Below are 26281 nucleotides of genomic sequence, written 5' to 3'. Positions count from 1 at the left end.
TCTAGCTACAATACTGAACATAAGTAGCTGAGTTGAAGAAAAGTTGAGCTGAAGAAAACCAAACCACAGCTATATAGTTTGGGAAGGTAATTTGGCTTGAGAAAACTCCAGAAATAAGAACAGATAAGATATGGTACAATATTGGGCATAACATATCAAGTATTTCTCTTGAGTTTATTTCAAATTGTTTCTAAATGGAAAAGCTTCACCTGAAGCCTCTGTCAAGATCACTCCCTTCCCAGCATGACAGAGTCATTCCAGTTGGAAGTTTAACACCAAGTCCTTTTTCTCCTCCCTCCAATTCCCCATTTTCATTCAACCCACAGTAGAAAATTGAAAGCAATGGTGTTTCTTTAGGGATGCTCTGCTTCCAAGCCCTTTTCTGCTAGGGACTCAAAGTTCATCCAATCATCCTAAATGCCAAGGGGCCATATCAGTGTGCAGACGTCATCTTAAATGAATGGACCAAAGGTTTGAAGGATGGGAGCTCAGGTAAATTTGTAGCCTGACACTCGTAACTTTGCTTAGGATAAGTGGATAGACTTGCAGCTCCTTGATTAATGATGCCCTAACTCACCATCTTCTAGCTGAGCCATTTCAGTCTAAAAGTAGTATAGAGATTTCTATCCCCCTGAAGAGCATATGGCTATGAACCACATTTGAGATGACAAAATCAGAAGCCATGCTCATGAAACTAGGATGGAAAGGATATGATCCTCCTGCTAAAAACTGATGGCAAAGACTGTCCTATGCCTGGCAATCAGCAGCTGCTGGTAATCCACAGTGAAAAACACTTCAGAAGCTCTAACTGGCAATGGAAACTCTGCTCACCTCTAGTCGGGGAGGGGAGTGTATAATTTCTGTCCTTGTTTCTCCTGCCACATGAATAATATTCATGTTTTCTCCTCAGCAGTATTAAATATCAGTCAAATATATTCAGTGGAATTTTAGGCATGTATCACATGCTTCTTATCTGCTGTTTTGAGGATGGCCCAAAGCAGGGCCTACGTGGGTGTTTGTTAATAGCGTAAATCTGGAGTCACTGCACTGAAGTTAATGGGAACCTGAACTCAAGGCCTGGGTCATGAGCTGGAAGGAAGTGCATTGAGCATCTGGGAAGGGGAGGAATGCATGAGTCACTCTGTAGCATCCTCCCTCTGGCAGATGCTTGGTGCAAAGTAAACATATTTTGGAGAAGTTCAATAACACAGTTCTTTCTCAGAAAGAAGGGGACTTTTAAAGCCTAAATGTGTGGGTGAAGGTATAAAAATATTGGGTAGATTCCATGGCTCACGGATCAAAGCAGTTCTCCATTGGTCTGATGCTACAGCAGATGCTGCAATTGCCTTTAAGGCTGAGATTTGCTAGCGTGACTCATGATGTTGGGTGTTCTGTTTGAGACACCAGTGGGAACCCTGATATTTTGGGTGCTTTTACCTCTGCCCTATGTCACAGTAGGGTCTTATTTATACCATAGAAATAATCTCTCATTCTGCCTGATGCTGGGACAAAATGATACCTTCCATAAGGAACAGCCCACAATCAGACTGACTCTACAGCTCTCCTAGCTTCACTTCCATAAAAGGCTCTCTCAATATAGATACACTTTCTGGGTTTACAAGTCTCAGTGAATTTTGCAGTATTTTTTTTTCTTTGCTAGTAAGCTGCAATTTCATTAAGGTGTTTCCCATTTATAGCTGTTTAGTCAAGTGCTCAAATGAAAACATATTTCATTTAGCATACAATTGTTTGCACAGCTACATTCCCGAGTAGAATTAGCTCTTCGTGTGACTACTTCCTTTCCTCAATCATCTGGTATTACTTTTGATCTGTGTCTGAGTGAGTTTGTGGCGAGTGCGAGCAGTAACTGGGGAAAGGCAAACTGGGCCTTTGTTTTACTTACAGGCAGACTGGGAGAAGATTGTGGAGCCAGGGCTGAGTAGGTTGGCAGAAGCAGGGAATCTTAATGGATATTTTAAACCTTCCCTCCTTTGACCCATTTGAGCCAGGTTGTGCATGAGATGTTAATATTAAGCAACTGTGCTGTTGTGGACCTGATCAGATTTAAAACACATTTTCTCTCTTTGGGTTCACATGAAGTAGCTGAATGTCCCACAAGTCTTACCCATGAAGAAAGTGGCTCAGTTATTATCAAGTTTATTTAAATACCTTTGTGCTAGGAATCTGACCAGGAATTTTAGGCAGCTATAGCTGAAAAGTATGTGATCATGTACATTTGGTTATCTTATTTAACTCTGTTTGCGCCATAGCTATGGCCTGGGGGTTTGTAAAAACAGATCTAAAACTTGTAATATTGTGAGTCTTAGGTAACATATGAAATCTATCTATCTGGTGACCTGAAGAACATACTGCCAGGGCTGCCTTATCCTGAATTTTGTGGCCGAATAAGGAGCGGTATTTCTGGAAGAGCTGCGTTACTTGGCTATTCTTGTCTACTGTTTTTCAGTAAAAAGAAACAGGTGTCTTACTGAGCCCTGCGGTTACATCTTTAATTGAGCACGACGACTGCTGAAGTTTGGCTGAATGCTCTTTGATTTGTTTAAGCACATCAGTATGTGAGTGATGTTTCGGGGATGAAAGCTGCCCTTCTTGCTGCCACCACCCTCAGTGCCAGGAGGCCAGGCCAGGCAAGTTCTCCTTCCCCTCCCTTGCGGGTGTCCAGGGGCACGCTCACAAAACGCCTGCAGGAGTCCTGCGTGCTGGCCAGGCCGTGGCTGGTCTTGCCAGTGCCAGGCGCTCCCTGAAGTCTCATGTGCCCAAAGTGCCGCGAGCTTGGGCTGGGCATGAGCTAGAGCTCGGGGTTGCTGTGGGTTGGATGCTGGAGGTCTCCACGGGTTGCAGCCAGCTTTGGTTGTTGGGCCATCCCTCTCTTCCGATTGCCCCCCAGGAGGAAAGGGGAACACTAGAGGGCGCTGGAAACTGGAGAATTTTGTTAAAAGCCTTGGAAGAGGCGGGCCCTTTCACAACAGGAGGTAGGGCGTGATGGAGAACGGTGGAGGACAGCTTTCATCCAGGGAAAAAAACAACACTCAGAAACAGCTAGACAGATTCGCCTTCCAGAAGCAATGGGCTGACAGTGAGTAATAGAGAAGGCGATCTGAGTTCAACAGAGGGAAAGAATAGTAGGGTTATTCCTCAAGGAAGTTCAGTCATCCTCTTACTCCTACCCAGAGCAGACACCAACTGAATCACATCCACAGCAGTACCCTTCCTGGGCATTAGCCCCCGACTCACCCCAGCACAGCCATGCACTCACATGTAAGCCTTGTAGTTGTTGCCGATTTTCTGGATCCGGATGTCGTACTTGGAGTCGATGAATGGCTCGGTCGTGGCGTAGGTTTTTGCCATAGCTACTATGCTAGCCATGTCTCGGAAATCGTGTTGGTTCTCCACTTTGACCTTGATTGCCAAGATCCCGCCAAGAGGTGACAAGCACAAAAAGAACAGGAATAAGCCATCTCAGAGCCTGAATGATATAATACCAGTTAAAAAACACACATATGGAGCTGAAAACAGAGCAGAGAGTGCGTAATTTGAAAAGAGACATTCCTTGGCAAACCTAACCCAGAGCAAAATGACCACTTTCTCCTTCCTTCATGTGCAAGCTCTGGCAAGCCTATCTCCGAGAAAGCAGTCAGAGCTTTGCCCAGATGGTGCTTGCTAATGCTCATTAAGTTTATGATGCTTCAAAAGCATATTTAATGTCTTCAGCAGGGGTATTACTTCACTCAAGTGTTGGAACTGCTATTTCCCATACTGGGAGGGATGAGAACAGATTATTTTGGGTGGTCCGGAAACAGAAGCCAATGCTATAAAATAAACAAGAGAGCTGGTTGTCTGCCACTTCCAGTCTTCAGTTCCTTGGCATTTCACATTACCGCCATCCAGCCTTTCTTTGAGGAGTGATGCAGGCCTCCCAGCTGGAAGCAAGCACTGAAGGAAAAGGATGCCTCTGGGGAAGTTCATGGTTCTTGGGGAGATCTGTGAGCATGATGCCATGGACATGTGTGTGTGTGTGGGCAGCTGGTAGGGAACTGCAATCACACTTGGCAATGAAAGGAGAGTACAGAATGAACAGGATATTTCCTGAAAAGCTGTCTCTTCTCAGATTTGTATTCATTTATGAGAAACACTCTGAAACATATGCAAAAAAAAAAAGGGGGAAAAAAAAAGAAGGACCAAATCAATTTGACCTATCAAATCTTTGCCAAAGCTATTGGGGTAGGAACAGGCAAACTGAACAAGCAGGTGACAAGAATGTGATAGACAACATGATCTCATTCATCCTGTCTACCACAGCCTTTAGTCTGTTGGCAAAAATCTGCTTGTTGCTTTGGAGAATTCCTTACAATTCTTGTTCCTCAGCGTGGGACAGATACAGGAAGGGTAGGCTGACTGGCAAAAAATATGTCTGACATATTGTGTGAAAAGCGTGAGCAAGTAGATGACTTTATGTATTGCATAGGCTTTGCAGTTTGGCAATACTTACAGGCCCCAGCTGGGGACTGTGACCCTGCTTTGCCAAGTGTCTACACGCGTGTAACAGCCAGGCGGTCTCTGCCCAGGAGAGTTCCCCAGTTGTGTCAGTACGTGTATCGAAGGAGGGTGATGCCAGACTACGTGGAGCCGGCTGAAGGAAGCACGTGTGCGTTGGAATTTGGTGTTTCTTTGCAAAGAACAAACAAGTGGTTTTACATGTCTGCCTCCAGCCATGAGAGGGCAGGAGCCATCTTCAATAGAACGCGGAGGACAAGGTTGTTGCTAACCTGCAGCTGGAGTATTTCTCTCTTTAGACTGTGTTGTTTAAGCTCCTGATGTAGCAGAAACCAGAGATGCAGCCACATCACGCAGGAGCAGTGCAGAGAAGCTCTTGAGACCTGAATGGGTCATGGTGGAGGTGAAAAGTGCAACTGGTTTGACTCATGACCCTTTCTAGAGCCCCACAAAAGAGGAAGGAATCTGGATCTTAACTTCTCTCTTTAATGCAGAGTACCCGTTGGCCTCCCCTTTCTCCTGTGGTACGGAGACCCGTGAGGGTTTCGTTCTCACTCTGGCATCTGCTGAGGAAAAGAGCCAAGGAAAACCTGGGTTGTCCTTGCAAAAAGGAGAAAAAAAATTAGAAAGGGGAAATACAAAGACATATATTGTACGTCACCCAGGAGGAGCAGCCGTGCTCAGGGCTTTGCTGCTGCCCCATGTGCCAGAGCAGGACAGAGCTCCTCACAGGACGGGCTGCTCCGGGCAGGGAGGTGGGCAGGACAAAGCGGGTGCGGAAGCAAGGGCGATGGTAAGGATGAAAGGGAGCACCCGTGTGGCAGGGGCGCCCCAGCCCTGCCAGGGCTTGGGGCCTCTTGGGGAGGAGGCCGCAGGCCGCGCTGGGGCCGGGTGTTATTGTCGCGCAGATAAGAGCGGCACAGGGCTGCATGATGTCACGTGAGAGCGAGTCCCACCCAGATGAGGTGATTGCAGGAGGGACTTGAGGGGCAGGCGACGCGCAGGGTGACGACATGTCCTCCCAGGGCCTTTGGCAATGGGAAGAGACAAAAGCCATTATATAATGACCTACTTGGAATGAGGACACACGTGGGATCCGAAGCAAAATGCTGTGCTTGTGCAACAGATTTCTCTGGGTCCTGGATGAAGCGCTCGCATTCCCGACTCAGGGGCATCAGTCCCAGAGGTAGAGGAATGGACGCCTCTTTCTTTGCAGGCTGCAACTAGACCAGATTGCTCTTGCTTGAGAGGAAGTATGTGCTCTTCTCACCCAGATAGGCTTTTTTCACAGAAACATGGGGTGCAAAGGAAAGGAAGGGTCCGTTTGTTCTTCTTTTCCACATGGGAAGAGAGTAGGAGCACCTGAGGATATTTCTTTCCAATGGGGCTAGGGACTTTTGATTGAGTAAATAGGTAAAGACTTGGGGGTCTTATAGGAAACGTAAAATAAGAAGTGAAAATGGAAGGACACAACTTCTACAAAGCTACATGGGCCTCTGGAAGCACGTCTGTCATCTTTCCTGACCCATGCCAGAGCCCTTCTTGAGGACTTTTCAGAGAGCAAGCACCTCACTGAATTTCCCATTTATGAAATCATGGCCTATTTCCCACAGGGCAGCAAAATAATCACCCCACCAAAACTGAAATCTGAGCTTTCTTTTGTTAATTGTTAGAGCCGGCCAAATTTGACAAAATAACAACTGTGTCCTGGCTTAATGCTGGTTCAGTCCAGGATGCAGTTATTACTTCATAAACAGGAAGCACTCAAGTTACAGTCAAATTAGATTTATTTCCCTGTCTTATCTATCGAGTCCACCATTTTATTAGCTTTCTACTTTTACATTTTTGTAATACATTTCCTCCTGCCTTGTAACCCTTTTACACATCAATAAAATATCCATTCTCCTAGCAGGAGAAAAAAACTCTAGCGATAACGAAAGCCAGGGTGGATGCGGTGTGACGCCAGAGGGCATTATTTAAGATGGGATCATTAACAATCGTTCTAGAGCAAACGGTTAGCAATTTACCTAATGAGGGATAATTTTGTCTTCTAAAATGGCAGGCTGGCCAAAATGCGAAAGTGTAGCAAGAGGGAGAAGTCAGAGAAATCGACAGGAAGACATTTTTCTCTCTTTCTTCCCCCTCCTCCCTTTTTTGCACCCTTCTTAGAATGAATGCAATATCCCATTAGCTGCATAGAGGAGTGCAAACAGTGAGTGCAAACACAGCCCTTGCCCTGTGGGCCTGTTTGCTTAGCTGTGCTGGCTGTTTGATCAGCAATAGACTCATTCTAGAGCCATCAGCTGCTGTTTGCTGTAGAGTTTTAGTGACCTGTTGTGAAGAGTTTGGGCCACTGTGTTGACAAATGCCTTTTCTGAGCAAGAAGGCTCCCTGGCATAGTCCTGGCTTCCATTCTGTCTTTCTTGTCTAACCTCAGTACAGTCTAGTGCCTTAGGCATAGAATGACAGAATTAGAGAATCATTATGGTTGGAAAAGACCTTCAGGATCATCAAGTCCAACCGTAAATCTATCATCACCACCATGTCCCCTTTTACTGCAGTGGGGAGGGGAGCATGGGACATCTTTGGAGGCCTTCCCGCAAGACAGGATATTTCGGGTTCCTAAAAACGTGCATTGGACATATCCAGGGCATCCTGAGCCATCCTGATGGCTTTTTGAGCACAGACTCTTGCAGTGTAGGACCTGGGCAAGAATTTCTGCTTCCTCTGTCTCATATTTGTCAAATTTTTTGTCCATTGCTCTCCTTCTTGTATAGTCTTGTATGTCTCAGATGTTCATGGATGCCAGGATCCCAGGGCTATGGCACTCCTCTCTCGTCTTTAGCCTAAGTACTACAGATATTGCTCACTTTTTCTTTTGTTAGTTACGTGGCCACATGAAAAAATAGTCAGCCAAAGTAGCAGAATTACAGTAGTCCACCAGGGCTGCCCTATTCTTAACCTCTCAAAGTGTCATCCAGAATTAACTCTGCGTCACAGTTTAAACCCACATTACTTCAGAGATGGCTTGCAGAAGCAGTTTCTGTATCCAAATTGGTATTAGAGACAGGTTCAGTTAGAAGGTAAGTGTACAAGGCCAACTGGGGCAGGGCTTGGCTGTGTGTTCAACAGTGTCTGGGTAGGCTTGTGGAAAAGGTACTGTCTGAATGTTTTCCTGCAGAGCAAATTGCATGGCAACACAGAACTTGTGCTTTTTAATCCTTCTTGACCTGCTCTTAGCCTTTCTGTAGTGACTTTGACATTTTGGGACAACTAGTTTCCCGAAATGGCTCTGCACACAGGTTTTCCTTAATGTCTCCTTTCCTTTACCCCACAATTACACTCCCCTTCTCAGAAAATACTAGATCCAACCAACACATATTCAACTTTTGACCCATCTCAAAACAATAAAGATACAGCCGAGCCTGCATTTTGTTAGCCACAAACTGAAGTTCTCCACGCATTTCACAGTCTTTAATGAATTAAGGCTTATAATCCCTGTGAACTTTCTAGTGAAGAGTTGCGGTCAGCCACATGTCTTGGCAGCTTTGCTCCCAAGTAGCCTGGATCAGTCACAGTTGTCTGCATCCAGGAAAAGGTTACAGTCTTATGTGCAAGAAATTGGGATGTTCCTGCTATTTTCAAGATGGGTGGTACCTCCTCACTCATGAGTCAGTGGGAATGCAGTGATTGGGCTGCTTTGTTGTGAATGTTGTGTGTCAAGTCATTATTTTCCCTCTGAAAAAGAAAATATTTGTTCCTTGACAAACCAAGGCAGCCCTTTTCCCTTCCTTTCCTCTTTAGCATACTGGATTTTCAAAGCTCTCACTTTTAGAACATTCTATTTCCAGTCCCGAGAGAGACAAGGTGACGAGTTGTCCTTCCTGATAAAAAGCTTGTGGTATTTTTACATTACATAGTGGCTCTGTTTAGTTTGTACTATATTTGTACCAAAAAAAAAAAAAAAAGTCTTTCCCATCCAGTAAGAGAGAAAATAACTCTGACCACATCATTATGAACAACAAGTTTTTCTTCTACAATGTAATAAATTCATCTGAGACAGGATTTGTACCAGGGAGGTGTTTTCATAATTATGGGGCAGGAATGGATAGGAGGTGACTTAATTATAAAGGTCTAAAAATAAAGTAAGAGTAGCAATATATGTATATTTATTAATTTTTTATAAATATATATGAGAGCCACATGAATAGGAACTGTTTTTCCTCTCTCTGCGATCTGGCAGTTGTTTCCTTCCCATGATCTGATCAGAAAGAGGTGAAGAGGCTCTTTGAGTGAATTTGCAGTGCTGGGCTCTGTTCCTGGGTCACTTTAGGGTCATGTTAGCACACAAATTGCAGATATTAACACAGTCAGAGCTTTATTCCTTGCAAAGAGCTCTGGCATGATGCTATCTGGAGTCAGGAAGAAGTGTTATTTCTTTCTGACTCTAGTGTCCACTCAATGGAGATCTCCCAGCTGTGTCTGGGATAGGTAGGACTTCAACTGGTTCAAACTTCACAATGCTTAAAAAAATGCCTCCATCTCTTATGAAATGCTGGGCAGACAATAGTTCAATTGTATCCTGGGAAGGATGTCTTCTGTCAGTGTCCATCCATAGTTTTCTTGGAAGATTTCTTTGATAGTCTTGCCTCATGACCCTGGGGAACTTAAAACACAGCATGAGAAAGGTCTTCCTCTGATGACCCTCTAATACTTCTGCTAATGTATCTGTATTGGTACTATATTGGGCAAGCTCACTGGATGAGCTTCCAAAGCCTGCCAGAAATGGGGTGATGACAAATTTTGGAAGGGGGAAAAAGGCGGCCATGGGAAGAGCTGAGGGGCCTATGTCTGACCAGTGGGTGATTAGATTGTCTGGATGAAGGATCTTATGTTGAAGTCATCGGGGAGACTGTTGTTCCTGGATTTCTTAACAGAAAATTGAAAAGATGCTTTTATTTTCTTCATTTCTAACCAGCCTTTACATGCAAGCATCACTTGAGCATTTTTATCCTTAGTGGTATGCTGTCACCCCTTTTGGTTCTGATCTTATCTATTAACTGTTTATACAAGACAAAGATAGCCAGCATAACCTGTTTCTTACAAGTCCTAACAAAGTTATTTTTTTATTTTGGTTTCATGACCCTCCATTCATCCCTTTGCTTAAAAATGGTGAGTAAATTTTGCAAAAATGTGAAAACAAAGGATATGTTCTATTATATTTATGCTCTCTACAGATATTATTATAAAATAATAAATGCTCAGCACTGCTTCTGCATGGAGAGCTTTAGGAACATGAATTAGTTGCAAATATCAGGTAACTGTTGCAGTCCCACTGAAACTGAGGACGAGCAGTGAGCCAGTGGTGGAGCTTTTTGGGGCAGAGGCCTTTTCTTTGTCCTGATATTTTCTGGCTCCTTGCCACTACCTCAGTACAAATAAAGAATAACAGTGTCTGGACTTCCTGCCTTTGCTCATTCTTCCTGGTACTTCCCCTTACACGTGATTTTATTGTTAATAAAAATAAAAAAATGTAAGTACTTCCTTGACAATTTCTCCTGGTAATGAGATTGTAATCTGAATGCTCACATCCTTTGAAGCACCCATTGCAAGTATAGGTGCATGGCTTACTGTCTTGGCATCATTTGCTGCAGTAAGTACTATTTTTAATACTCACATGTGTGCTTTGGCTAATGGGTTGGTTATTTTATCCTTTGTTTCTTCACTTAGTGCTTTTGTACAAAAGACGTCCCATTGCAGGTGCTTTGTTAAGGCTCATCCAAACCAAAAACAAATGGCTTTTTTTTCCATATTATGTATATTTTACTGCTAAAGGCCTGTCATTTCCTTCTGTCATCTCCACTTCTGAAGACCAATGCAAAGAAATCCTTCAGTTGTCTGCAGTCTCCTCATCATCATTGATTATTACTTTTATTTTAGGATAGTTAAAATCACCATTGTGCTTCCTGGAAACTTTTCTTTTCTGAATTACTTTAAATGAGTTTATTATTATTATTGTTATTATTATTATTATTACTTATTGCTGCTGCTTTTTCAGCATGTCCATTTTTCTGCCTGTATCTACTTATCTTGCCATTTTCTGTATTTTCTTTCTATTAGCCCACTTTGGTCTTGGACGCTATTGTCTTAAAGATAAAATCAAATAAATTCTTGTTACATGTATTTTAAACCAACAGCTTGTTCTTTATTTTATTTCAGTTTCTGTTTTTTTCTCTCTATGCAGTGGGACGTCAATAAGACTAATTTAATCAGTCTCAGTTTTCCGTCAGGCTGTTTGTGGCTGGAGAAGGGCCCAAATTAAAACCGTAAAGTCAACAACTCTTCCTTTTCCACCTACTGAACAGAGCGGTGTTAAAACTCTATGCCCAAATCCACCTCCAGAGTTTGCTTGTAGTCCCTAATTTCATAATGGGCTGAAGTAAACTTGGCTTCAGACCAGTCCCTTTTTTTCTAGGATGCTGGCTGCCAGCCTATCTTCATTTGGAATGACTTCCTACATAACCCCCTTGTACTATAGCATACAATTGTGCCTGGAGTTTGAATAGAGACCCTCTTCCCATATAACTCATGACAGCAAAAAATCAACTTCATTAAAGAATAAAAGGTGAAATAAACCGGGAGGTAGAAGATCTGGTGGCTACCACAGAAAAAAAAATACCTGAGAGAAATGCTGCCCAGAAATACTGTTTAAATTGGGATGTTTTCCTCTGATTCTGCCATGCTTGTAGCCCCCAAAGGGGCCTTTTGCCCAAGAGAGAAACATGAAGCCCTCCTTACATTACAGGTGGCATCGCAAAGCAGTCAGAGAGACCGAGACTGCAGTTAGACCAAGGTAGCTCCCAGGGAGCTTGAAACCTTTCCTCGAGGGAGAGCAAGATGAGATCTTCCTCCCGGCTTGTGCTGGTTTGTCCGATTTTGCTAATGAAATCACTCCCAAGGACACGGTGGGGAGAGCACTGGGCTGTTCGCATGTACTCTAACACATTGACACCTCGGCCTGCTTAATATACGGAGCTCCAACATTTAAACATGGTTTCCCCGCCTATTTAAATGCTTTTTTCTTTGATGCTGACAGCCAGCTCCACCACTTGCCAGGAATCTGAGCCCACTTCCTCTCAGGCTGCTACCAGCCAGACAGGGGAACATTGCAGCCACTGCAAGAAAGATTATGAGAGCTTCTGTGTGCAATCCAGGAAGCCAGAAAGTGCTTGTTTTTTCCAGAGCTCAAGCAAACAAGCTGTACCAAGCTTAGGTCTGGCATAACCATATAAGATTTTCATGCAAAGAGAGTGTGAGGTCGCGAAAGGAAGGCTTGTCGACCCTAGGGAAACACTGTGACAGGGGTATCTCTTGTGAACTTTAGCACCACCCATTTGGATTCAGAGATGATACTTCAGATTTTCCTACTTCTGGACAATCATGTTTTAGGGAGGCAGAGCATGGTTTGATGAAAGGTATATGCAAGAAAAGAGGAGGCTAGCGTATAGCAGGAAAGTACTGGTGCCTCATCGGGGCCCAGCTACCCCAAGAAAGAGGAGCTGCTAATTCAGTGGGGGAATAAAGATCCCAAGGAGCCTGGGAAAAACAAACAGGTCCTTCTGGGCAGGGAATTGTTTTTCAGGATCCCTTGGCAGGCAACCAGCTGCTCTGCTTTGTAAGGTCTTGTTCTTCCATCACAAGGAGTGAAAAAATAACTGGAGAGAGTTCCCATTTTATTGAATAAAGTCACTGTAATGCACTCAAAAAGACCAGTGTTGCTACTCCTCATTGTGAGAGAGCTATGGGGTGCAGACTAGCTGTACTTTACAGGTGCTTGAATAAACAACATTGCAGGAGAGTATAAACCACATAAAATACAGGCCTAATGACTTCAGCCCAGCCAGCTTCTCTCTCACTGTCCACCACCTGCCTCCTGCATCCCAGACTGCCTCCAATCCCCATACACTGCCTGTCTCGAGTGGGCAAGAGCAGAGCAAGGAAGAGCCAGTGCAACACAGACAGGCTGTGGGGAGCCCCTTCCCTGGGTAGCCACATGCAAGATGCATCACAGGGATGCCATGCTACATATATAAATGTTTCATGAGCTATATGTATTTCTGCTTTCACTTACCTTCCCCATTCCAGCATGAGCATGCCCCAGCTTGACGACTACAGGGAAATTCGGGGTTGTGAGCTGAAAGACAGAAGAAAGAACTCCTCATTAGCATTTCTTTCTAGCCAGTGTATTTAAAATGGGTTATTTCTATTTAGTAGCTTTTATCCTGTGTCTGGACCCTGGTGGGAAGAGAAAAAAACTCTTCTAAGATCAAATAAAGATAGGCCAGATGGTAGGACAATGAGCAAACAGCTCTTCACAGGGCTCCAGGTAATTCTGAAAGGGAGGTGAGGTAAAATCCTTGGATTTGACCCGCTTATGCTACTTGACAGCAGTAACCTCAAAAGTCCTCTGATTTTTTTTCTTCCCATTAGCTTCCCATTCTGTAAGAGGATATATGTATACACTTATTTGTTTGCAAAAAAGCTGCACCTAGAGGCTTAAAAACTTTCAAATGCTAAAAACATTTCAACTAGTTTTTTATTTTATTTATTTTTTCTTTTTTTTTCAACACAGACTGCTTCAGTCTTTAAAGTGAGAGAACTACTCCCTAAACAGCTCCTATTCCCCTCTTGTCAGCAGTCATGGGCAAAGGAGGGAGGGAGCAAGTGCCAAACCTTCGGTACAACACACAAAGTCCATCCATCTATGAAGCCTCTCCCTCTCTCCTCTGACTTTGGGAATGGGTGTAGGGAATAAAAGAGAACAAAGAAGGGCTGGGATCAGCTACAGAAATAGAAAAAATGATGTCATGTCTTCTTCTTTCTGGCTTGTGTGGTATTTACATTGGGCAGGGTCCTGTCATCTGAGCCATGCAAGAACATCTTAGTACAAACGCAGGGTTTTATTCAACCAGGTACTTGGACAACTTGAAGTATCCCTGCTGCTTTTCATCCCCCAGCTTCTTGCTCATGTAGAGATTTACCCATACAGATCAGCTGAGATAAGTTACACAGACTTGGAGCACATGCTATATGGGACATATAGTACCAGGCAGAACTGGCAGGAAGATGTATAGACTGCACCATCCCTCCGTACCATTTGGGCCATTTCTGCATCTGTGCTTGACATCACCATCATTTCCCTCTTGTCCTGCACTCCTGCTGCTAGTGATCCAATTGCTTTCCCTTTGGCATATAACAAGTTATATGTTTTATGGCATATTTAATTTGCTTTAGAAAATTTTGTTTCAAGGAACTTTTGTCTTTACCTAAATGCCTCAAGCAATGAGCTCTATTCATTAAGCAGTTAACCTGGAGACCTGGCAATGGGAGGGATTTGAATTTTGACAGATAAATGGCTCTCCTATTTGTTTAAGTTTGAGAATAGATAAACAAATTGTTCTTGTGCTAATTACCAATTGTCTGTATGGACAGGCAGGCGCTACGCCCTAAAGATAGAACCATGCTGTTGTCTCCATCTGTGGCAGCTTGCTATAAATAACAAAATCAGTAATGAATGCTGAAATGTTTTGCTATTCAGCTGCTTATGTAAAGAAATGTCAAAGGAGAGGGAAACAGTGCAGCATGTTCTCAAACAACCAGTGTCACTCACGAGGACCTTCTTCTGGCGGAGAGTTAAGCATCCTCTTCCGACAGCAGGATGGCACCCTTGGCTGCAATATGCCACAGTGCGGGTGCAGGCAGCAACCAGCACCCACTATTTCAGAGGAAGAGGCAAGAAACTGTGATAGGTGGCTGTCCTAAAGCTCAATAGTTAAGAGAAGCATGTATCCAGGCATGTGAGTATCTCCTCAACTTCCCCTTCCCCTCTTTAATTCATCCTAAGAGCTTGAAACTTAATTTCCTACTGGCATAAGTGAGCCAAAAGGAGGGCAGCACCTGAGGCAGACTGAAGATAGGGCTGCGGAAGGAAAGATGGGGCTATGGAAGGGCCATGCCAGGTGCCAGGCCTTTAATGCTGAAAGATGAAAGGCAGCCTAGGAGTCGGGGCACCTGCTTAGGATCTGGGAGACCTGGCTCGCTTCCCGGCTCTGTCACCCGTGCCCCGCGCGCATTGTTCGAGCCTAAGCACTTGCTAAGCCGAGCCTCCGTTCCCTGCTCGTGAACGAAGGGGGCTCGCTGTTCCCTACCCACAGGAAGAGCAAGCTACAGGTTGTGTGCGATACCCTGGCAAGGTGGCCAGAGAAATGTGCTGCGGAGACAGGGCTCCATCGCCAGCTCGGAGCAGCCCGCGGCAGGAAGCATCTCTGGTTGTCCCATCTGTGTGTCCTACCTGGGGGTTTTGCTGAGGGAGCCTGCCTTGGATGTGGGGCTGGGAGTGGGAAGCATCTGTTTTCCTGTGTACATGCAAAGAAAGTTTGGGATCCAATAAACAACCCAAGTTTACTGCTGGCCTGATAGGAACCACAGGCGATTTCTGCTAAAACCTCTCCCCTTCTCTTTGGTTCTGGGAAACATTAGCTTTCTTGATAAGGCTTTGCCTTGCACCGCGTAGGTATGAGCCTGAGCACGCTGGAGTCGCAAGATGTTCGGGCTGGCCGTAGCGCACAGGGCTGCAGAGCCAGACCCCGGGCGTGCGGCAGCCTTGCTGGGAAGGGAAGGAGGGAATTCCGCTTGCGGGGAATGCTGGCACGTCATCTGCCTGCCATGTGTCACCCTCCGAAAGCCAGCGCTGGAGAAATTTGCACATAAATGAACCTGCCTTATGTGGGAGCCAGCAAGAGAGAGCAGCAGATACACTTTTTATAATGGGCTTATCTAGTGATAACGGAGTGTCCTTAGTGTGTGCTGAAGTTAAGTGGAATCAAAAATTCTCCGTAGTGCGCAGGGCCAGGCCAACTAAAGCAACAAGTCCATAACCACCCAAGATGGGAATTAGGAGGCAGTGGCTGAACTCCAGTGCTGTCGATGGAGCTATTGGCAGTTTCCAGTGGATTCTCATCAGCACCCAAATCTCATTTCTGTTGCTAATAAGGTGGCTAGCCAGCATACTTGGAAGCGCACGGATGGACGAGGATGCTGAAGGAAGGGAGGATATATTATACATATGACTAGGAGGCTATTCACACAAATACCCACTGAGAAATTCCGCGAACAGCCACAATAGCCACATGAGCAGACCCTCAAGCTGAGTATTTACACAGGCTTAGTCATAGATTTCCTGGGAAAGAAGACTCCTACAATCAAAGAATAACACTGAAGTTTAATAAGAAAAGCATGTCTGTAGTGAAATCATGCAAAGAAATGGCTCTGTCTTTCTATGCATTTGTTTATGTTTTGTAAAGGATCTCTCAGAGAAATGGGGAAACACTTTGATGGTTTTAAAATCTGCATAAATTGTTGACAAGACTAGCGCTGATGATACCCAGTGGGTTTTGGGATGAGACTGTGACGCTGCTGCTAGCTCAGTGATCAGACACAGGATGTTAGTTCATATGCACAACTCAACCCTTTGAATTAAGGTCCTATAAAATTCCCAGATGTTCTCACACGAAAGCAAGATGAGACTGCAAGATTTACATATGTGTCTAGGCCTTGGCACACAAATTCCCCTGTTTAGAATCAAGCAGGAATTAGGGACTCAGCAACACCATCTTTGGTAGCAGTGGGGGGAGAGTCCTGACATATTTCCCACTTATGGCATTGGAGTCCAAAGCATGTCATTTTAGCCTCTGATTTTAAGGGCTATGCTCTGTTTGTAGTGTCACTGCAATGATAACTTTGCAGTTAATCAGTATTTTGGCACTAATGTGTAAAAGTTAGTGCTGGTATGCATACATTAGTCTTTATTTGAAAACACATGGCTGTAAACTATGACACTTTACTATCCACCTCTCCTTTACAACAAATAAACCTGTTTTGAATACTTCTTGCAAATATATAGCTATTTTCTGTATTTATTGCTGGTAGAGAACAGAGTTAAATACAAACGAATTTGCATAGAATTATGTTAGGTGAAAACTGATTTATCTCACAGATATTATATATTTCTCCTGTGGCCTCAGGGGAGATGCTGGTCTTCTGTCTGTGATTTTATATAGTCTTGTAGTCTATAAGCAATGCAGAATGTCTCCCTTGGCTTCCCTCTCCCATGCTTAGTTTTGTACATTAGTTCACATTATCCATCTTACATGATGCATTTCCAGTTCCCAGTTCCTCTTTCTCCTACAGACCCTTTCCAAGAAATGCTGAAATGCCTAGTCCTGGATGCTGTAACATCATGAGTGATAGGAAAATGTGAGGGAGATGGGAAATGGGAATGTTAAAAATCTACTCTTTTGGCATTAGTACTGAATAACTATGGTGTCTAGTCAGGACTGAAGCCCCATTGCACAAGGTACTGTAATTCTTTTTTATCTCACCATGCCTTCAGAGTAATACTGTGGGACATTCAAGCTTTTATATTCTCAAATTGACCTTTCTGTTCATTTTCCTGTCTTTACTTGCATGGTGACAAAGTCTGTTTGGGGTGGATACCTAATGGATTATTGGAATGTTGTTAATGCACTTGAAAGCTGAATGGTCGTGATATGTGTTGAGAGTAATGTGTGTGGCACTTGCCTGGTGTCTATTAAGTCAGAGGAGCTGTGAATATATATGATTTCCTGTGAAGCAAACAAGCTGGTTCAAACCTGGAGGAAAGTCCTTATGTCGTGGCACGATGCCATGATGCTTATGGGGCAATCCTTTTGACAATACCTGAGCTGAAGTTCAACGCTGGCTGCATGCTGGCCTTGCCAGCCATGGGAAAGTCAGGGCTGTCGAGGGAAATGTGGAGGAGAAGCAGTATTCCCTACTCTTCACCTACTCATTAATGAGCTGGGGTAATCACCAACTCCATGCAGAATGGCTGACTCAAATTAATATTACAGCCACACAGGTGTTCATGGTGACCAGTGCCAATGAAACACAATTTGTTCCCCTCTGGTGTTTAGCAGGTTAGAAATAGTGTGAGAAGCAGGCAGTGATGGGAGAATGTGTTGAACTATAAAAGTTGCCAGCATTAACATCTGTGCTCTATTACAGACACGTGCTGAACTCCTTTAAAATATACACATGTGTTCATATAATTATAGAACAATGAAGAAAAAGCATTACATGAGGTGAAGAGGGTTTATGCTTCCAAGCCAGCTGAAGTAAATCCTAAGAAAGAGTAGGTATCCTCAAGGGTCTTTAGAGGAAGCTGGAGATAGGAGTTTTCACAAGAAAAGTGGTGACAAATTTCTTAGAGGACGGGTTCAATAACAGGTGGATCAAGACTGCATTGTGTAACACAGGAGACAGGGATGAGACAGGTATGGTGGATGATGGCTCCGCTGCCAGCTGGAGTAAAATTGTACCCTCCTACGTAAGAAGAGACAGCACCTCAAATTTGAATGGGATGAGCTCTATTAAGCCTAGGTAATGAGATCAGAGCTGTGGGCAAGATGGATCATTTTGACTGCAGTTTTTCGGTAGTCTGTAGGGGAGCCTTGTAAAACCAAATTGTCTAATGCACTTGATGCAAAGTTCTGTGAGGCCAGAATTTTGGCAAGTGAGGGCAAGAAGATTTTAGAAGTGGCATAAAGGATGGGCAAGAATGGGGTTGTGTATTACTACGCTGTAAGAGAGGAACAGTATTCAATAGTAGAAGGAGATTTCAGTGTTATTGGGCATCTGAGGGAGCTATGAGAGGACCAGGAATGAGTGTGAAGCAAAAGGTTAGATGCTTTAGATGGTTGGACATTTACTTATTCTGCTTAGCAGTACAGCTGAGACCTCTAGCTTCTGATCACAATGATTAGTTACTGGATTATCAGATTGAGATACAGCAGTAATGAATTTGTGATACTAATTGAAGTCAGCAATGGCTTAGGGCAAGATCCTTTGGTCTGGTAAAAACGTATCTTTTAGTCCTATCCTTGCCTTTTAAAAACATGACACAAAAGCAGAAAACCCACAGCAATATGGCTTTATCCCCACATCCTCAAATAAGCAAACCACAAACCACTGTTTCAGGGCTTTTAACACTTGCTGTGGTTAGAAATAAGCCACTGAAGTGGTTGGAAAGGGTTAATCATGAAGTGAAACTTTTTGTCATGAACTCCACCTCTAACATTACTTTAATTTCTCTTTTAGTGTTGAGATGGGATGCTTTTGGATTCCCAGTGGTGTCCCTTAGCATTTGCAGGATAAGAGTGTGAGTATTTTATATTCTTCTCATTCCCTTGGAGTTTCAAGTGTGAGAATTACATCAACGAATCCAGAGAAGCAGATGCTCAGCAAAAGAAATACTACTGTCAGTGGGGTTTAAGCCTATATATAATCCCTCAGCATATATAGATATATTTGTGCATACATGTATACCTGTGCGTATGTATGTGAATGCACACATCCAGCAGCTGTGGCCAAAAGATCCCTATTGACATCTCTTGAAATATAGTGTAGTCTTTTAAAGGGCGTTATGAGATGGAGATGTTTAACACAGAGATATTTAATTTCTTAATGTGTGGTGTTTGCTGAGCAAGGAATTAATTTTGCAAGTGTAGTTGCCTTTAAGGAAGCCTCCTGTATTTCCTTACTTACTAGGAGTGTGAATACATCCCTCACATTCTTTATGTTGAAGACCTGTTTGAGTACTTTCTTTCCGGGTGCAATAGAAAGAGATGGTAAACACCAGTGTTTGACAAGGTGGAGAATTATCTAAGGTTCTCTTTTGATGGATATGCTTGGGTAAATTGGAGTACCTAAACTGTGGTAGAAGATACAGGAAGGAAAGAGAGGAAAGAAAGGTCCAGTTATTCTATTCTGGAATTTTCTAAGCTATCTCTCTTCCAAGAACCCCTGCAATTCACAGGATACTGCCTGACAGGGGGATCTTTATTCACTCAGAAGGCTTGACTGTCCCTTCTTGGGGACAAACCAAGAGTGCTCACTGATTTCAAAATTAGCAGCATGTAGTTGCTTTGGAAAGAACAAAATTTCCATGAACTTAACAGTGGAAAACAACCACCAGCAACAGGACCACAGAATAATTAGGTCTTGCTGAAGATGATCATTCACCTGTTAGTGGTAATCTTTACCTCACCATGCAATCAACTGCAGATGCTTTCCTGCCTCCAAAGAGGGAAGTGAATATTGTTCACTACAGAAACACCCTGGCTTTTAAACAAAGTGCAGCCGTATGCCCTGATGGCCATGCTCAGGAACATCATTCTCTTTTAAGGGCTTGGTTTCACAACTTTCTGTAGCTTATTTTAGAGTGATGCAGTTATAGCAGTGAGAAATAAGAAGTGGGCCTTGAGCTCATTAGTCCATTCAGCAAGCAATACTCTGCCTGATGAAGAAAAGGCTCTGAGGTGTAAGCGTAATTCTCATGCTGTTGTAAATGTGCCAATGACCCTGTGTGCCCCTGGCTGACATTGTCATCTCCCAGACATTGGTAGGAAGGAAGACACATGCAACGAGCCATGGATGCTGCCTTGCAAAGAGGACAGGTACTATGGTCCACTGAAACATTTGAAATACCCCCTGGGCTCCTGGAAGCTGCTGAGCAATGGATCACTGCCTCCTTCCTTCTTACCATTCTTCTTCACTCAGAGCCATAGAAATAGCAGCACGGGGAACCAGGCAGTCACAGTTTGATTTTCCTGAAAAATTCCTGTTTTATTTTTATAACCTTTAAAAAGTCCATGGCACCAGCACAGTTAGTGCTTGATTAATGCTCCAGAGTATAAGTGTCTTTGGCGTATTCTGGCTCAAGCCAGCTAGCATACTCCCAAACAGGTTGCAAGTACATGGAAAATAGCATTAGTCTGCAGCCATATCCAGTGAGATATTTTAAAGTTTAATAGAGCTGACCAGTATAGATTTGGCCAGGCCATGACAGAGTTGTCGGAGCTGGCACTGTATGGATTGCCTCTGTAAGTGTAGCTTCAGTTTATCTCATAGGGTTGAGCAGCAGAGGAGCTTTTCTCTCACATTACACCCTTCTATGTTTGCTTTCATAATGGTTGAGCAGGTGGATGGTCTGGTCTACCACATGCCCAACAAGTTAAGGCGATGTCATAACATGCTCATGATAATTTCTGCTGACCATCTCTTTTCATACTGAATTCATAGTGACTACATTTTTTCACTTACAGACACAGATATTTACACTGCATTTCTTTTATCCACTGACTTGGAAAGTCAGGTATTACCCTATGTGAGAAATGTTTATGCTGTAGGCCTAGTTTGTCCTATTTTACAGCCAGATACTATTTCAAGCTCTTTGAGCCTTTGGCCTCATGCCGGAATCCTAACACCTCACTTGAGCAATAGTGGCATACACATTGCCTACTTTTTGTGGTCATTTCATCTAGGCCATAAATTCAGGTAGAAAACAGTCTCCAAAGGCCTGTCTTATAGAGCCTGTCTCCTCCATTGAGTGCACATGGAGTTGAGTGCTGGAAGAAGCAGTCTGAGCCCTGAAGTTGTGACATGTTTTGCAGGTACCTATTGCATGTGGGGCCAAGTAAGAAGTTTGTTCTTTCTATGATCCCATTCTCGTGCTTTACAGTTTCAAATTTATTTCTCAGGATAATCTTGTATATTTGTTTTGACTAATTTTGCCTTCTGTCAGAGAGACAAGGCAGACGTTGTATCCTAAAATTGGATTATCTCTGCGTCTCTTGAGATTTCTTAGAAACTTTCAAATTATGTGTTTTTGATAGGAAAATCCTACTTAGCTGAGCCCAGAATTTAGGAAGGGATCTATTTCACCTTTTCTCCAAATTCAGCAGTTGCTTGGGGGAAAAAAAAACATATACATTATTCCAAGTTTACATTTTCATGTTTCTAAAGCAGAAAAATTCATTTATCCATGATTTGGTAAATGAGCACTATTTTTTTTAATGCAAAGGGAAATGAAATACTTGCAAATTACAAAAGGGAAGTAATTTTGATACATATTTTATTTCTGGGTGTTTCATTTATGGTTTTTTTAAGATGTTGGTTGGCTTTGAGATAAGGAACTAATCAGAAACCTTGCAGCCTCTCAAGAAACAGGAAAATCTTTTTCCTACCTAGGCCTTAAGGACACAAGAAGTCCTCATTGGCACCATGCGGGTATTTGTCTCCCTCTTGTGGTTTATGCCACGAGACAATTATCCTGTTCCAGGTGTTTGCTGAAGCAATTAGAACTTCAAGTCAAGTAGAAGAAACATATTCTATGGGTTTCCTGCATGCTTACCCCACATACCAGCTTTGGCTCCAACCTGCTTTGGCTGCTCAGAAAGAAGCAAGTTTGCCATTTAGAGCCCAAAATGGTAGGGGAATCAAGCAGGCTCCACAGAGCACATATGCGGAGCTATTTTCAGCTGGAATTGGCTTCTGTTTACATCTTTTCCAGCTGTAACAAGAAAGGGTCTTCTCAAGCGAGCACACACAGAGGAAACAGAAGAAACCACTGTGTGGATCAGCCTTTTTCATCTGGTAACCACCACCTCGGTCAGCGGCATTCTTTCCGCTGCTGAGCACACACGTGGAAGTGTCGTAGGCTGCAGCGGCCAGGAATGGCAAGCAGCAGGAAGCAGAGAAATTCCATTCGCAGTAACACATAGACCCTCTTCTTTAGGTTGGGCAAGCCCAGAGCAGCAAAGGATGCTGCGGTCTCCATAAGCCCACTCCATCTGTTTTGTCTGGAGAGAAAGGGTTTGCCCTTTACTGGAAAAAGAGGTGGAGACCTGAGCTGATTTCATCTGTGAGGCAATATCTCTATTTCTCTGGGATAAATGAAACAAATGTGAGTGAGCTGATCCACACCCAGTACAGGAAGGTATTTGTTTCTTTCCCAGGCACATTACTTGGGCTGTCATGGGAGAAGGGTAGGATTTTGGAATGTGGGTAGAAACCAGCATGGTGGTAAATGAGTATGGGCCCGAATGAAAGGCATTGGGCCAACCGTGGGAGCTCAGGCCTGGAAGTGTGGTTGAAAGAGCACCATACATAGCAGATAAGGCAACATGAGCACAGATGCAACGTACTCTTGTCTGTTGCCACTGAACATGCTGTCATTCCGTCACTGCATGAACATTGCATTAACTTATAAGCAAAATCCAAAACTTGTCCAGAAAGAGGTATACTTTTTTCTTCTTGATATTTCTACCTCTTTTCTTCCCATATCACTGTGCCATTTGTAAGGGCCAGAAAAATATTTTTGAAAACTGATTGTTGAAGTTTTTTTTTCACAGCAATGGCATGTGGTCCTTTCTTCATTTCTTATAGCGAAAATGTGAGCACCTCAGAAATACAAAAGATGAGCTTCTCTGCCAACCTTCGTGCTGCGCAAATATTTGTTGTTGAAATACACAGATAAAATCGTGAGAGAGTGGGAAAGAGCTCCTTCCAAAAGGAAAAAATATCTTTGCACTCTTAAAGAAGCTTAATCAACTTCAGCATGTTTAGGATAAAATTTACCCCAAAACAGGAGAACTCAGTTGGGCTTTTCCCTTTTTTCTTGGATTCTTTCTTATATTATGGAATTAAAAAGAGTTTTGTGTCCTGTGGACTTCTTGAGTGATGGATTTTCATCCACTAGTTGTGGGTGGGACAATAAAGAAATTGTTCCAAACTTCCCATGGAGAGGTGGCTCAGCTAATCCCATATTCAGAAAGCAGCAGGTGTCTGGGCTAAATGTTTGTGTTTTGGGGCTTCAGTAAGGAGACATCTCTGATACTGGACCTTGAAGACAGGTTACTATTTCATACGCATTTTTTTAGACAGCCCTCATTAGCTAAATTAGTTTGTCTGCATCATAAATGTAAAGCAGCACACACTGCATTTGTCTCTAATTGTGGCATTGCTGCAGTGATGGGCTACAGACTTTTTTCAAACTTTCTCATTAGTACTGAGCTTTAGGCATTTGTGAGAAACCACAGCCTCCAAAAGCTCCCACTCCTGTCCTCTTAATTTTGACTCACAAGGTTTTAATGGATGAACAGAAAGCAAAGAAAGCCTTTGGTTCTCATACCATTCAGCAAACCTCCGGCTGGCACTGGCATTGTTTGGGAACCCTTGTGGGGATGAAAGCAAATTCTGTACAGATGTGGCCTCTTCTGAGACTGCTCTTTGAGGCCTGCTGATTCTCAGAACAAAAAGCACGTGAAGCGGGTGACTGGCAGGGAGTTTCTGTGGAGTGCTCTGAGTGAAGTTATTTTAAACCAGTCCTGAATCACAGTGTTAGCAGTAGTACTGAATGAGTGGGGTTGCCAAAAGCACGAATGTTGCTCTAACCCTTTCTACCCAGTGAATTTTTTCAGCGCCCTCATTGGGATCAGAGTTGGCATGACTACCCCACCAAGCGTGGCACTGTGTGAGGAACCAGAGCAATGGAGAACTGGGCCAACAGACTCATGGAGAACACCACGATGCCAGCTCATCAGTTTGGAGCTGGGAAATGGACAGTTGCATGAACACGGTAAAACTTCTCAGGAATGGCTTATGCAGGGGCAGCTCAGGTGCTTCAGTTCCCAGACTTTTCTAGGGAAGGAGAGATGGTTTAGCATACACAGATCTGGCTGTATATTTTTGCATCTTGGTTTCCATCTGAGAGAAGTTAATGGGGTGAAGCGACCTGATTGGGTATCTCTGCTTGCCATGAAGCCATGCTCAGGGAGCACTTGTGAAAATCCTATCTTTTCTTCCTAAACAACCTCATGTAGGGAGTTGACGAGGCATGATATGCGAGCCCAGCCCCACGAAAGGATTAACTAGCTCTCAGAAATTGGGAGTGGTAAATAGGGTCCCTCCTGAAACAAATCCCACTGTGTGAACCATGGCTGATTAAACTGAGACCTTGGATAGTAAAACTGTAACTGGGGCAGGAAATTTGATTACATCCATCAATCCAGCCATCTGACTTCATGTGTCTAGTATTATCCTGAGCTCATTACTATGGCAGCATGGCACCATACACATAAGGAGTGAAACCCTGGCCACACCGAAGGCAATGGGAGTTGCCTCATTCATTTCAATGAGGCTACGGTTTCTCTTGCAATGTCTGCTAAATATCATTTATCTCAAATTCCAATCCCACCCTGAGGTATTTTGACTCTTTTATTGCTTGATTATGCAACTTTTAAACAATCCTGTGAGGATGGCCTTTTGCACCCCAAATTGAGGCCTACTGAGGCCTGTGGTCATTCAGTTTATGATGTGAAGTCACAGAGTGACGTGGATTAGTGTAGCTGCCTTAAGGCAGCTCCCGGTGGTTGGGAGAAGTAAGTTCCTCCAGGAACTTGGAGCAGTGCCCAGGCAGCTCTGAAAGAGGGGAAGCAGTTCACTGTTTCTTCCCTCTTTATATATGTCTGTGAGGTCTCAACCGCTAAGGTAACTTCTTAGAGGTGAGCAGCAGGGTTTACTTGCCAGATGTTATGACATGTGCATAAGGATGGACCTTTTAAGATCTAGCAGGTATCTGAGCCAACCTTTGCACTGTAGCCTACCCAGTGATCAAAGGTCGTGCCTCAGAACTTTGTGTAAAATCTTCTGGCAGATGTGGAGTCTGCTTCTTCCACAAATCTCAACATTCCCTGCTCTTTGCCTTCCCTGGTCTCTTAAGCAAAGCCCATTCCTTCACATGGTGCCAGCTGCTTTGCTGTTACACACAGCCATTTAGGAATGGCTATGACTCTCATTCACTGTTCCTTCTAGGGAGCCCAACTCCACACTATGCCAGTGCTGGCCTACATCCACGGATCTAATTTGCCCCAAAGTTTCCATTTTGCCAAGGTAATCCTAGGAGAGTTCTATATGTGATTTCATTCTTTTATACCATAAGCTAATTGCTTCCTGGTACCACAATATGTTCCAGCTGTTGGTCTTTATCTGTTTCAGGGTTTCTTCCGTCACTCTTGTGGATGGGTAATTTAGAAATGGTTCCCATATTTCCTCCTTTACTTCAAAAGAAACAAGAAAACAAAAACATCCACAGGCAAAATCTGCTCGCTCCTATACTATATTTCTCCATGTGAGAGACTCCAAATTCCCTAAAACATCACTCTCAAAAGAGTTATTTTGCATTTGTTGATGCAGAGCAGAGCTTCTTCCTTGGTGATGCTACATATATAAGAGCCCTGAATCTGTTGCAGACCAAGCTAAGCTGTGCACTATGTAACAAATCCAACTTTAATCTTTAATGTGGTGGCTGCTTGTCCAAGTTTACAATGACTGCCTTGGCTCAGGACAAAGAATGGGCCCCTTTTTTTGTTTGTAAATGTTGGTGTAATCCTTCCATGTCTCCATCAGCATAAGACAATAATGATATTGAATTCTTGTGCCTCAGAAACACCAGGCTGTTTTGAGAGGTGATTGATAGGTGGCTTATAGGACTAGATGGACAGCTGGAGATCTCATTCCAAAGCTGCAAGCAATCCATGAAAGAGATGGTCTAAATGGATCCACAGAAGACCTATTTCTCCAACCACACCTTCAAAATATTTTCAAACACCCAAGAATGAGTTTACAATTAATATGCTTTGAAGATATAAGGTAGGCTGTCAGTTTTAATTATTTTCAACTGAAAATATGTCATGAAGGGAAAGGAAGAGGTATATAAGGAGCTGCCCAGGCTGGTGGGTGAACTTAGCAATGAGATTCAAAGATGACCTTTCCAGGTGCTATATTAATCACTAAGTTACCATCTGACTTTCAACTTCAACAGAAAGCA

At 43.5% G+C, this 26281-nt stretch overlaps 1 protein-coding gene across 1 annotated transcript in view; it reads right to left on the bottom strand.

The window, feature by feature from the left end:
- SYN3 (synapsin III) overlaps positions 1 to 26281 on the bottom strand; it is a 189784-nt gene that overhangs the window by 18800 nt on the left and 144703 nt on the right. Inside the window, exons 7-8 of the mRNA XM_088535308.1 lie at positions 12647 to 12709; positions 3278 to 3420 (exon numbers count right to left, since the gene is read on the bottom strand). Coding sequence (XP_088391434.1) covers positions 3278 to 3420; positions 12647 to 12709 — 206 coding nt within the window. The remainder of the gene's footprint in view (positions 1 to 3277; positions 3421 to 12646; positions 12710 to 26281) is intronic.

Source organism: Tinamus guttatus, unplaced genomic scaffold (assembly GCF_059628265.1).
Source record: "Tinamus guttatus ecotype Peru unplaced genomic scaffold, ASM5962826v1 Tinamus_guttatus_pri_ptg000039l, whole genome shotgun sequence".
Classification (NCBI taxonomy): Eukaryota; Metazoa; Chordata; class Aves; order Tinamiformes; family Tinamidae; genus Tinamus; species Tinamus guttatus.
This window is presented reverse-complemented; position numbering and strand designations above follow the sequence as displayed.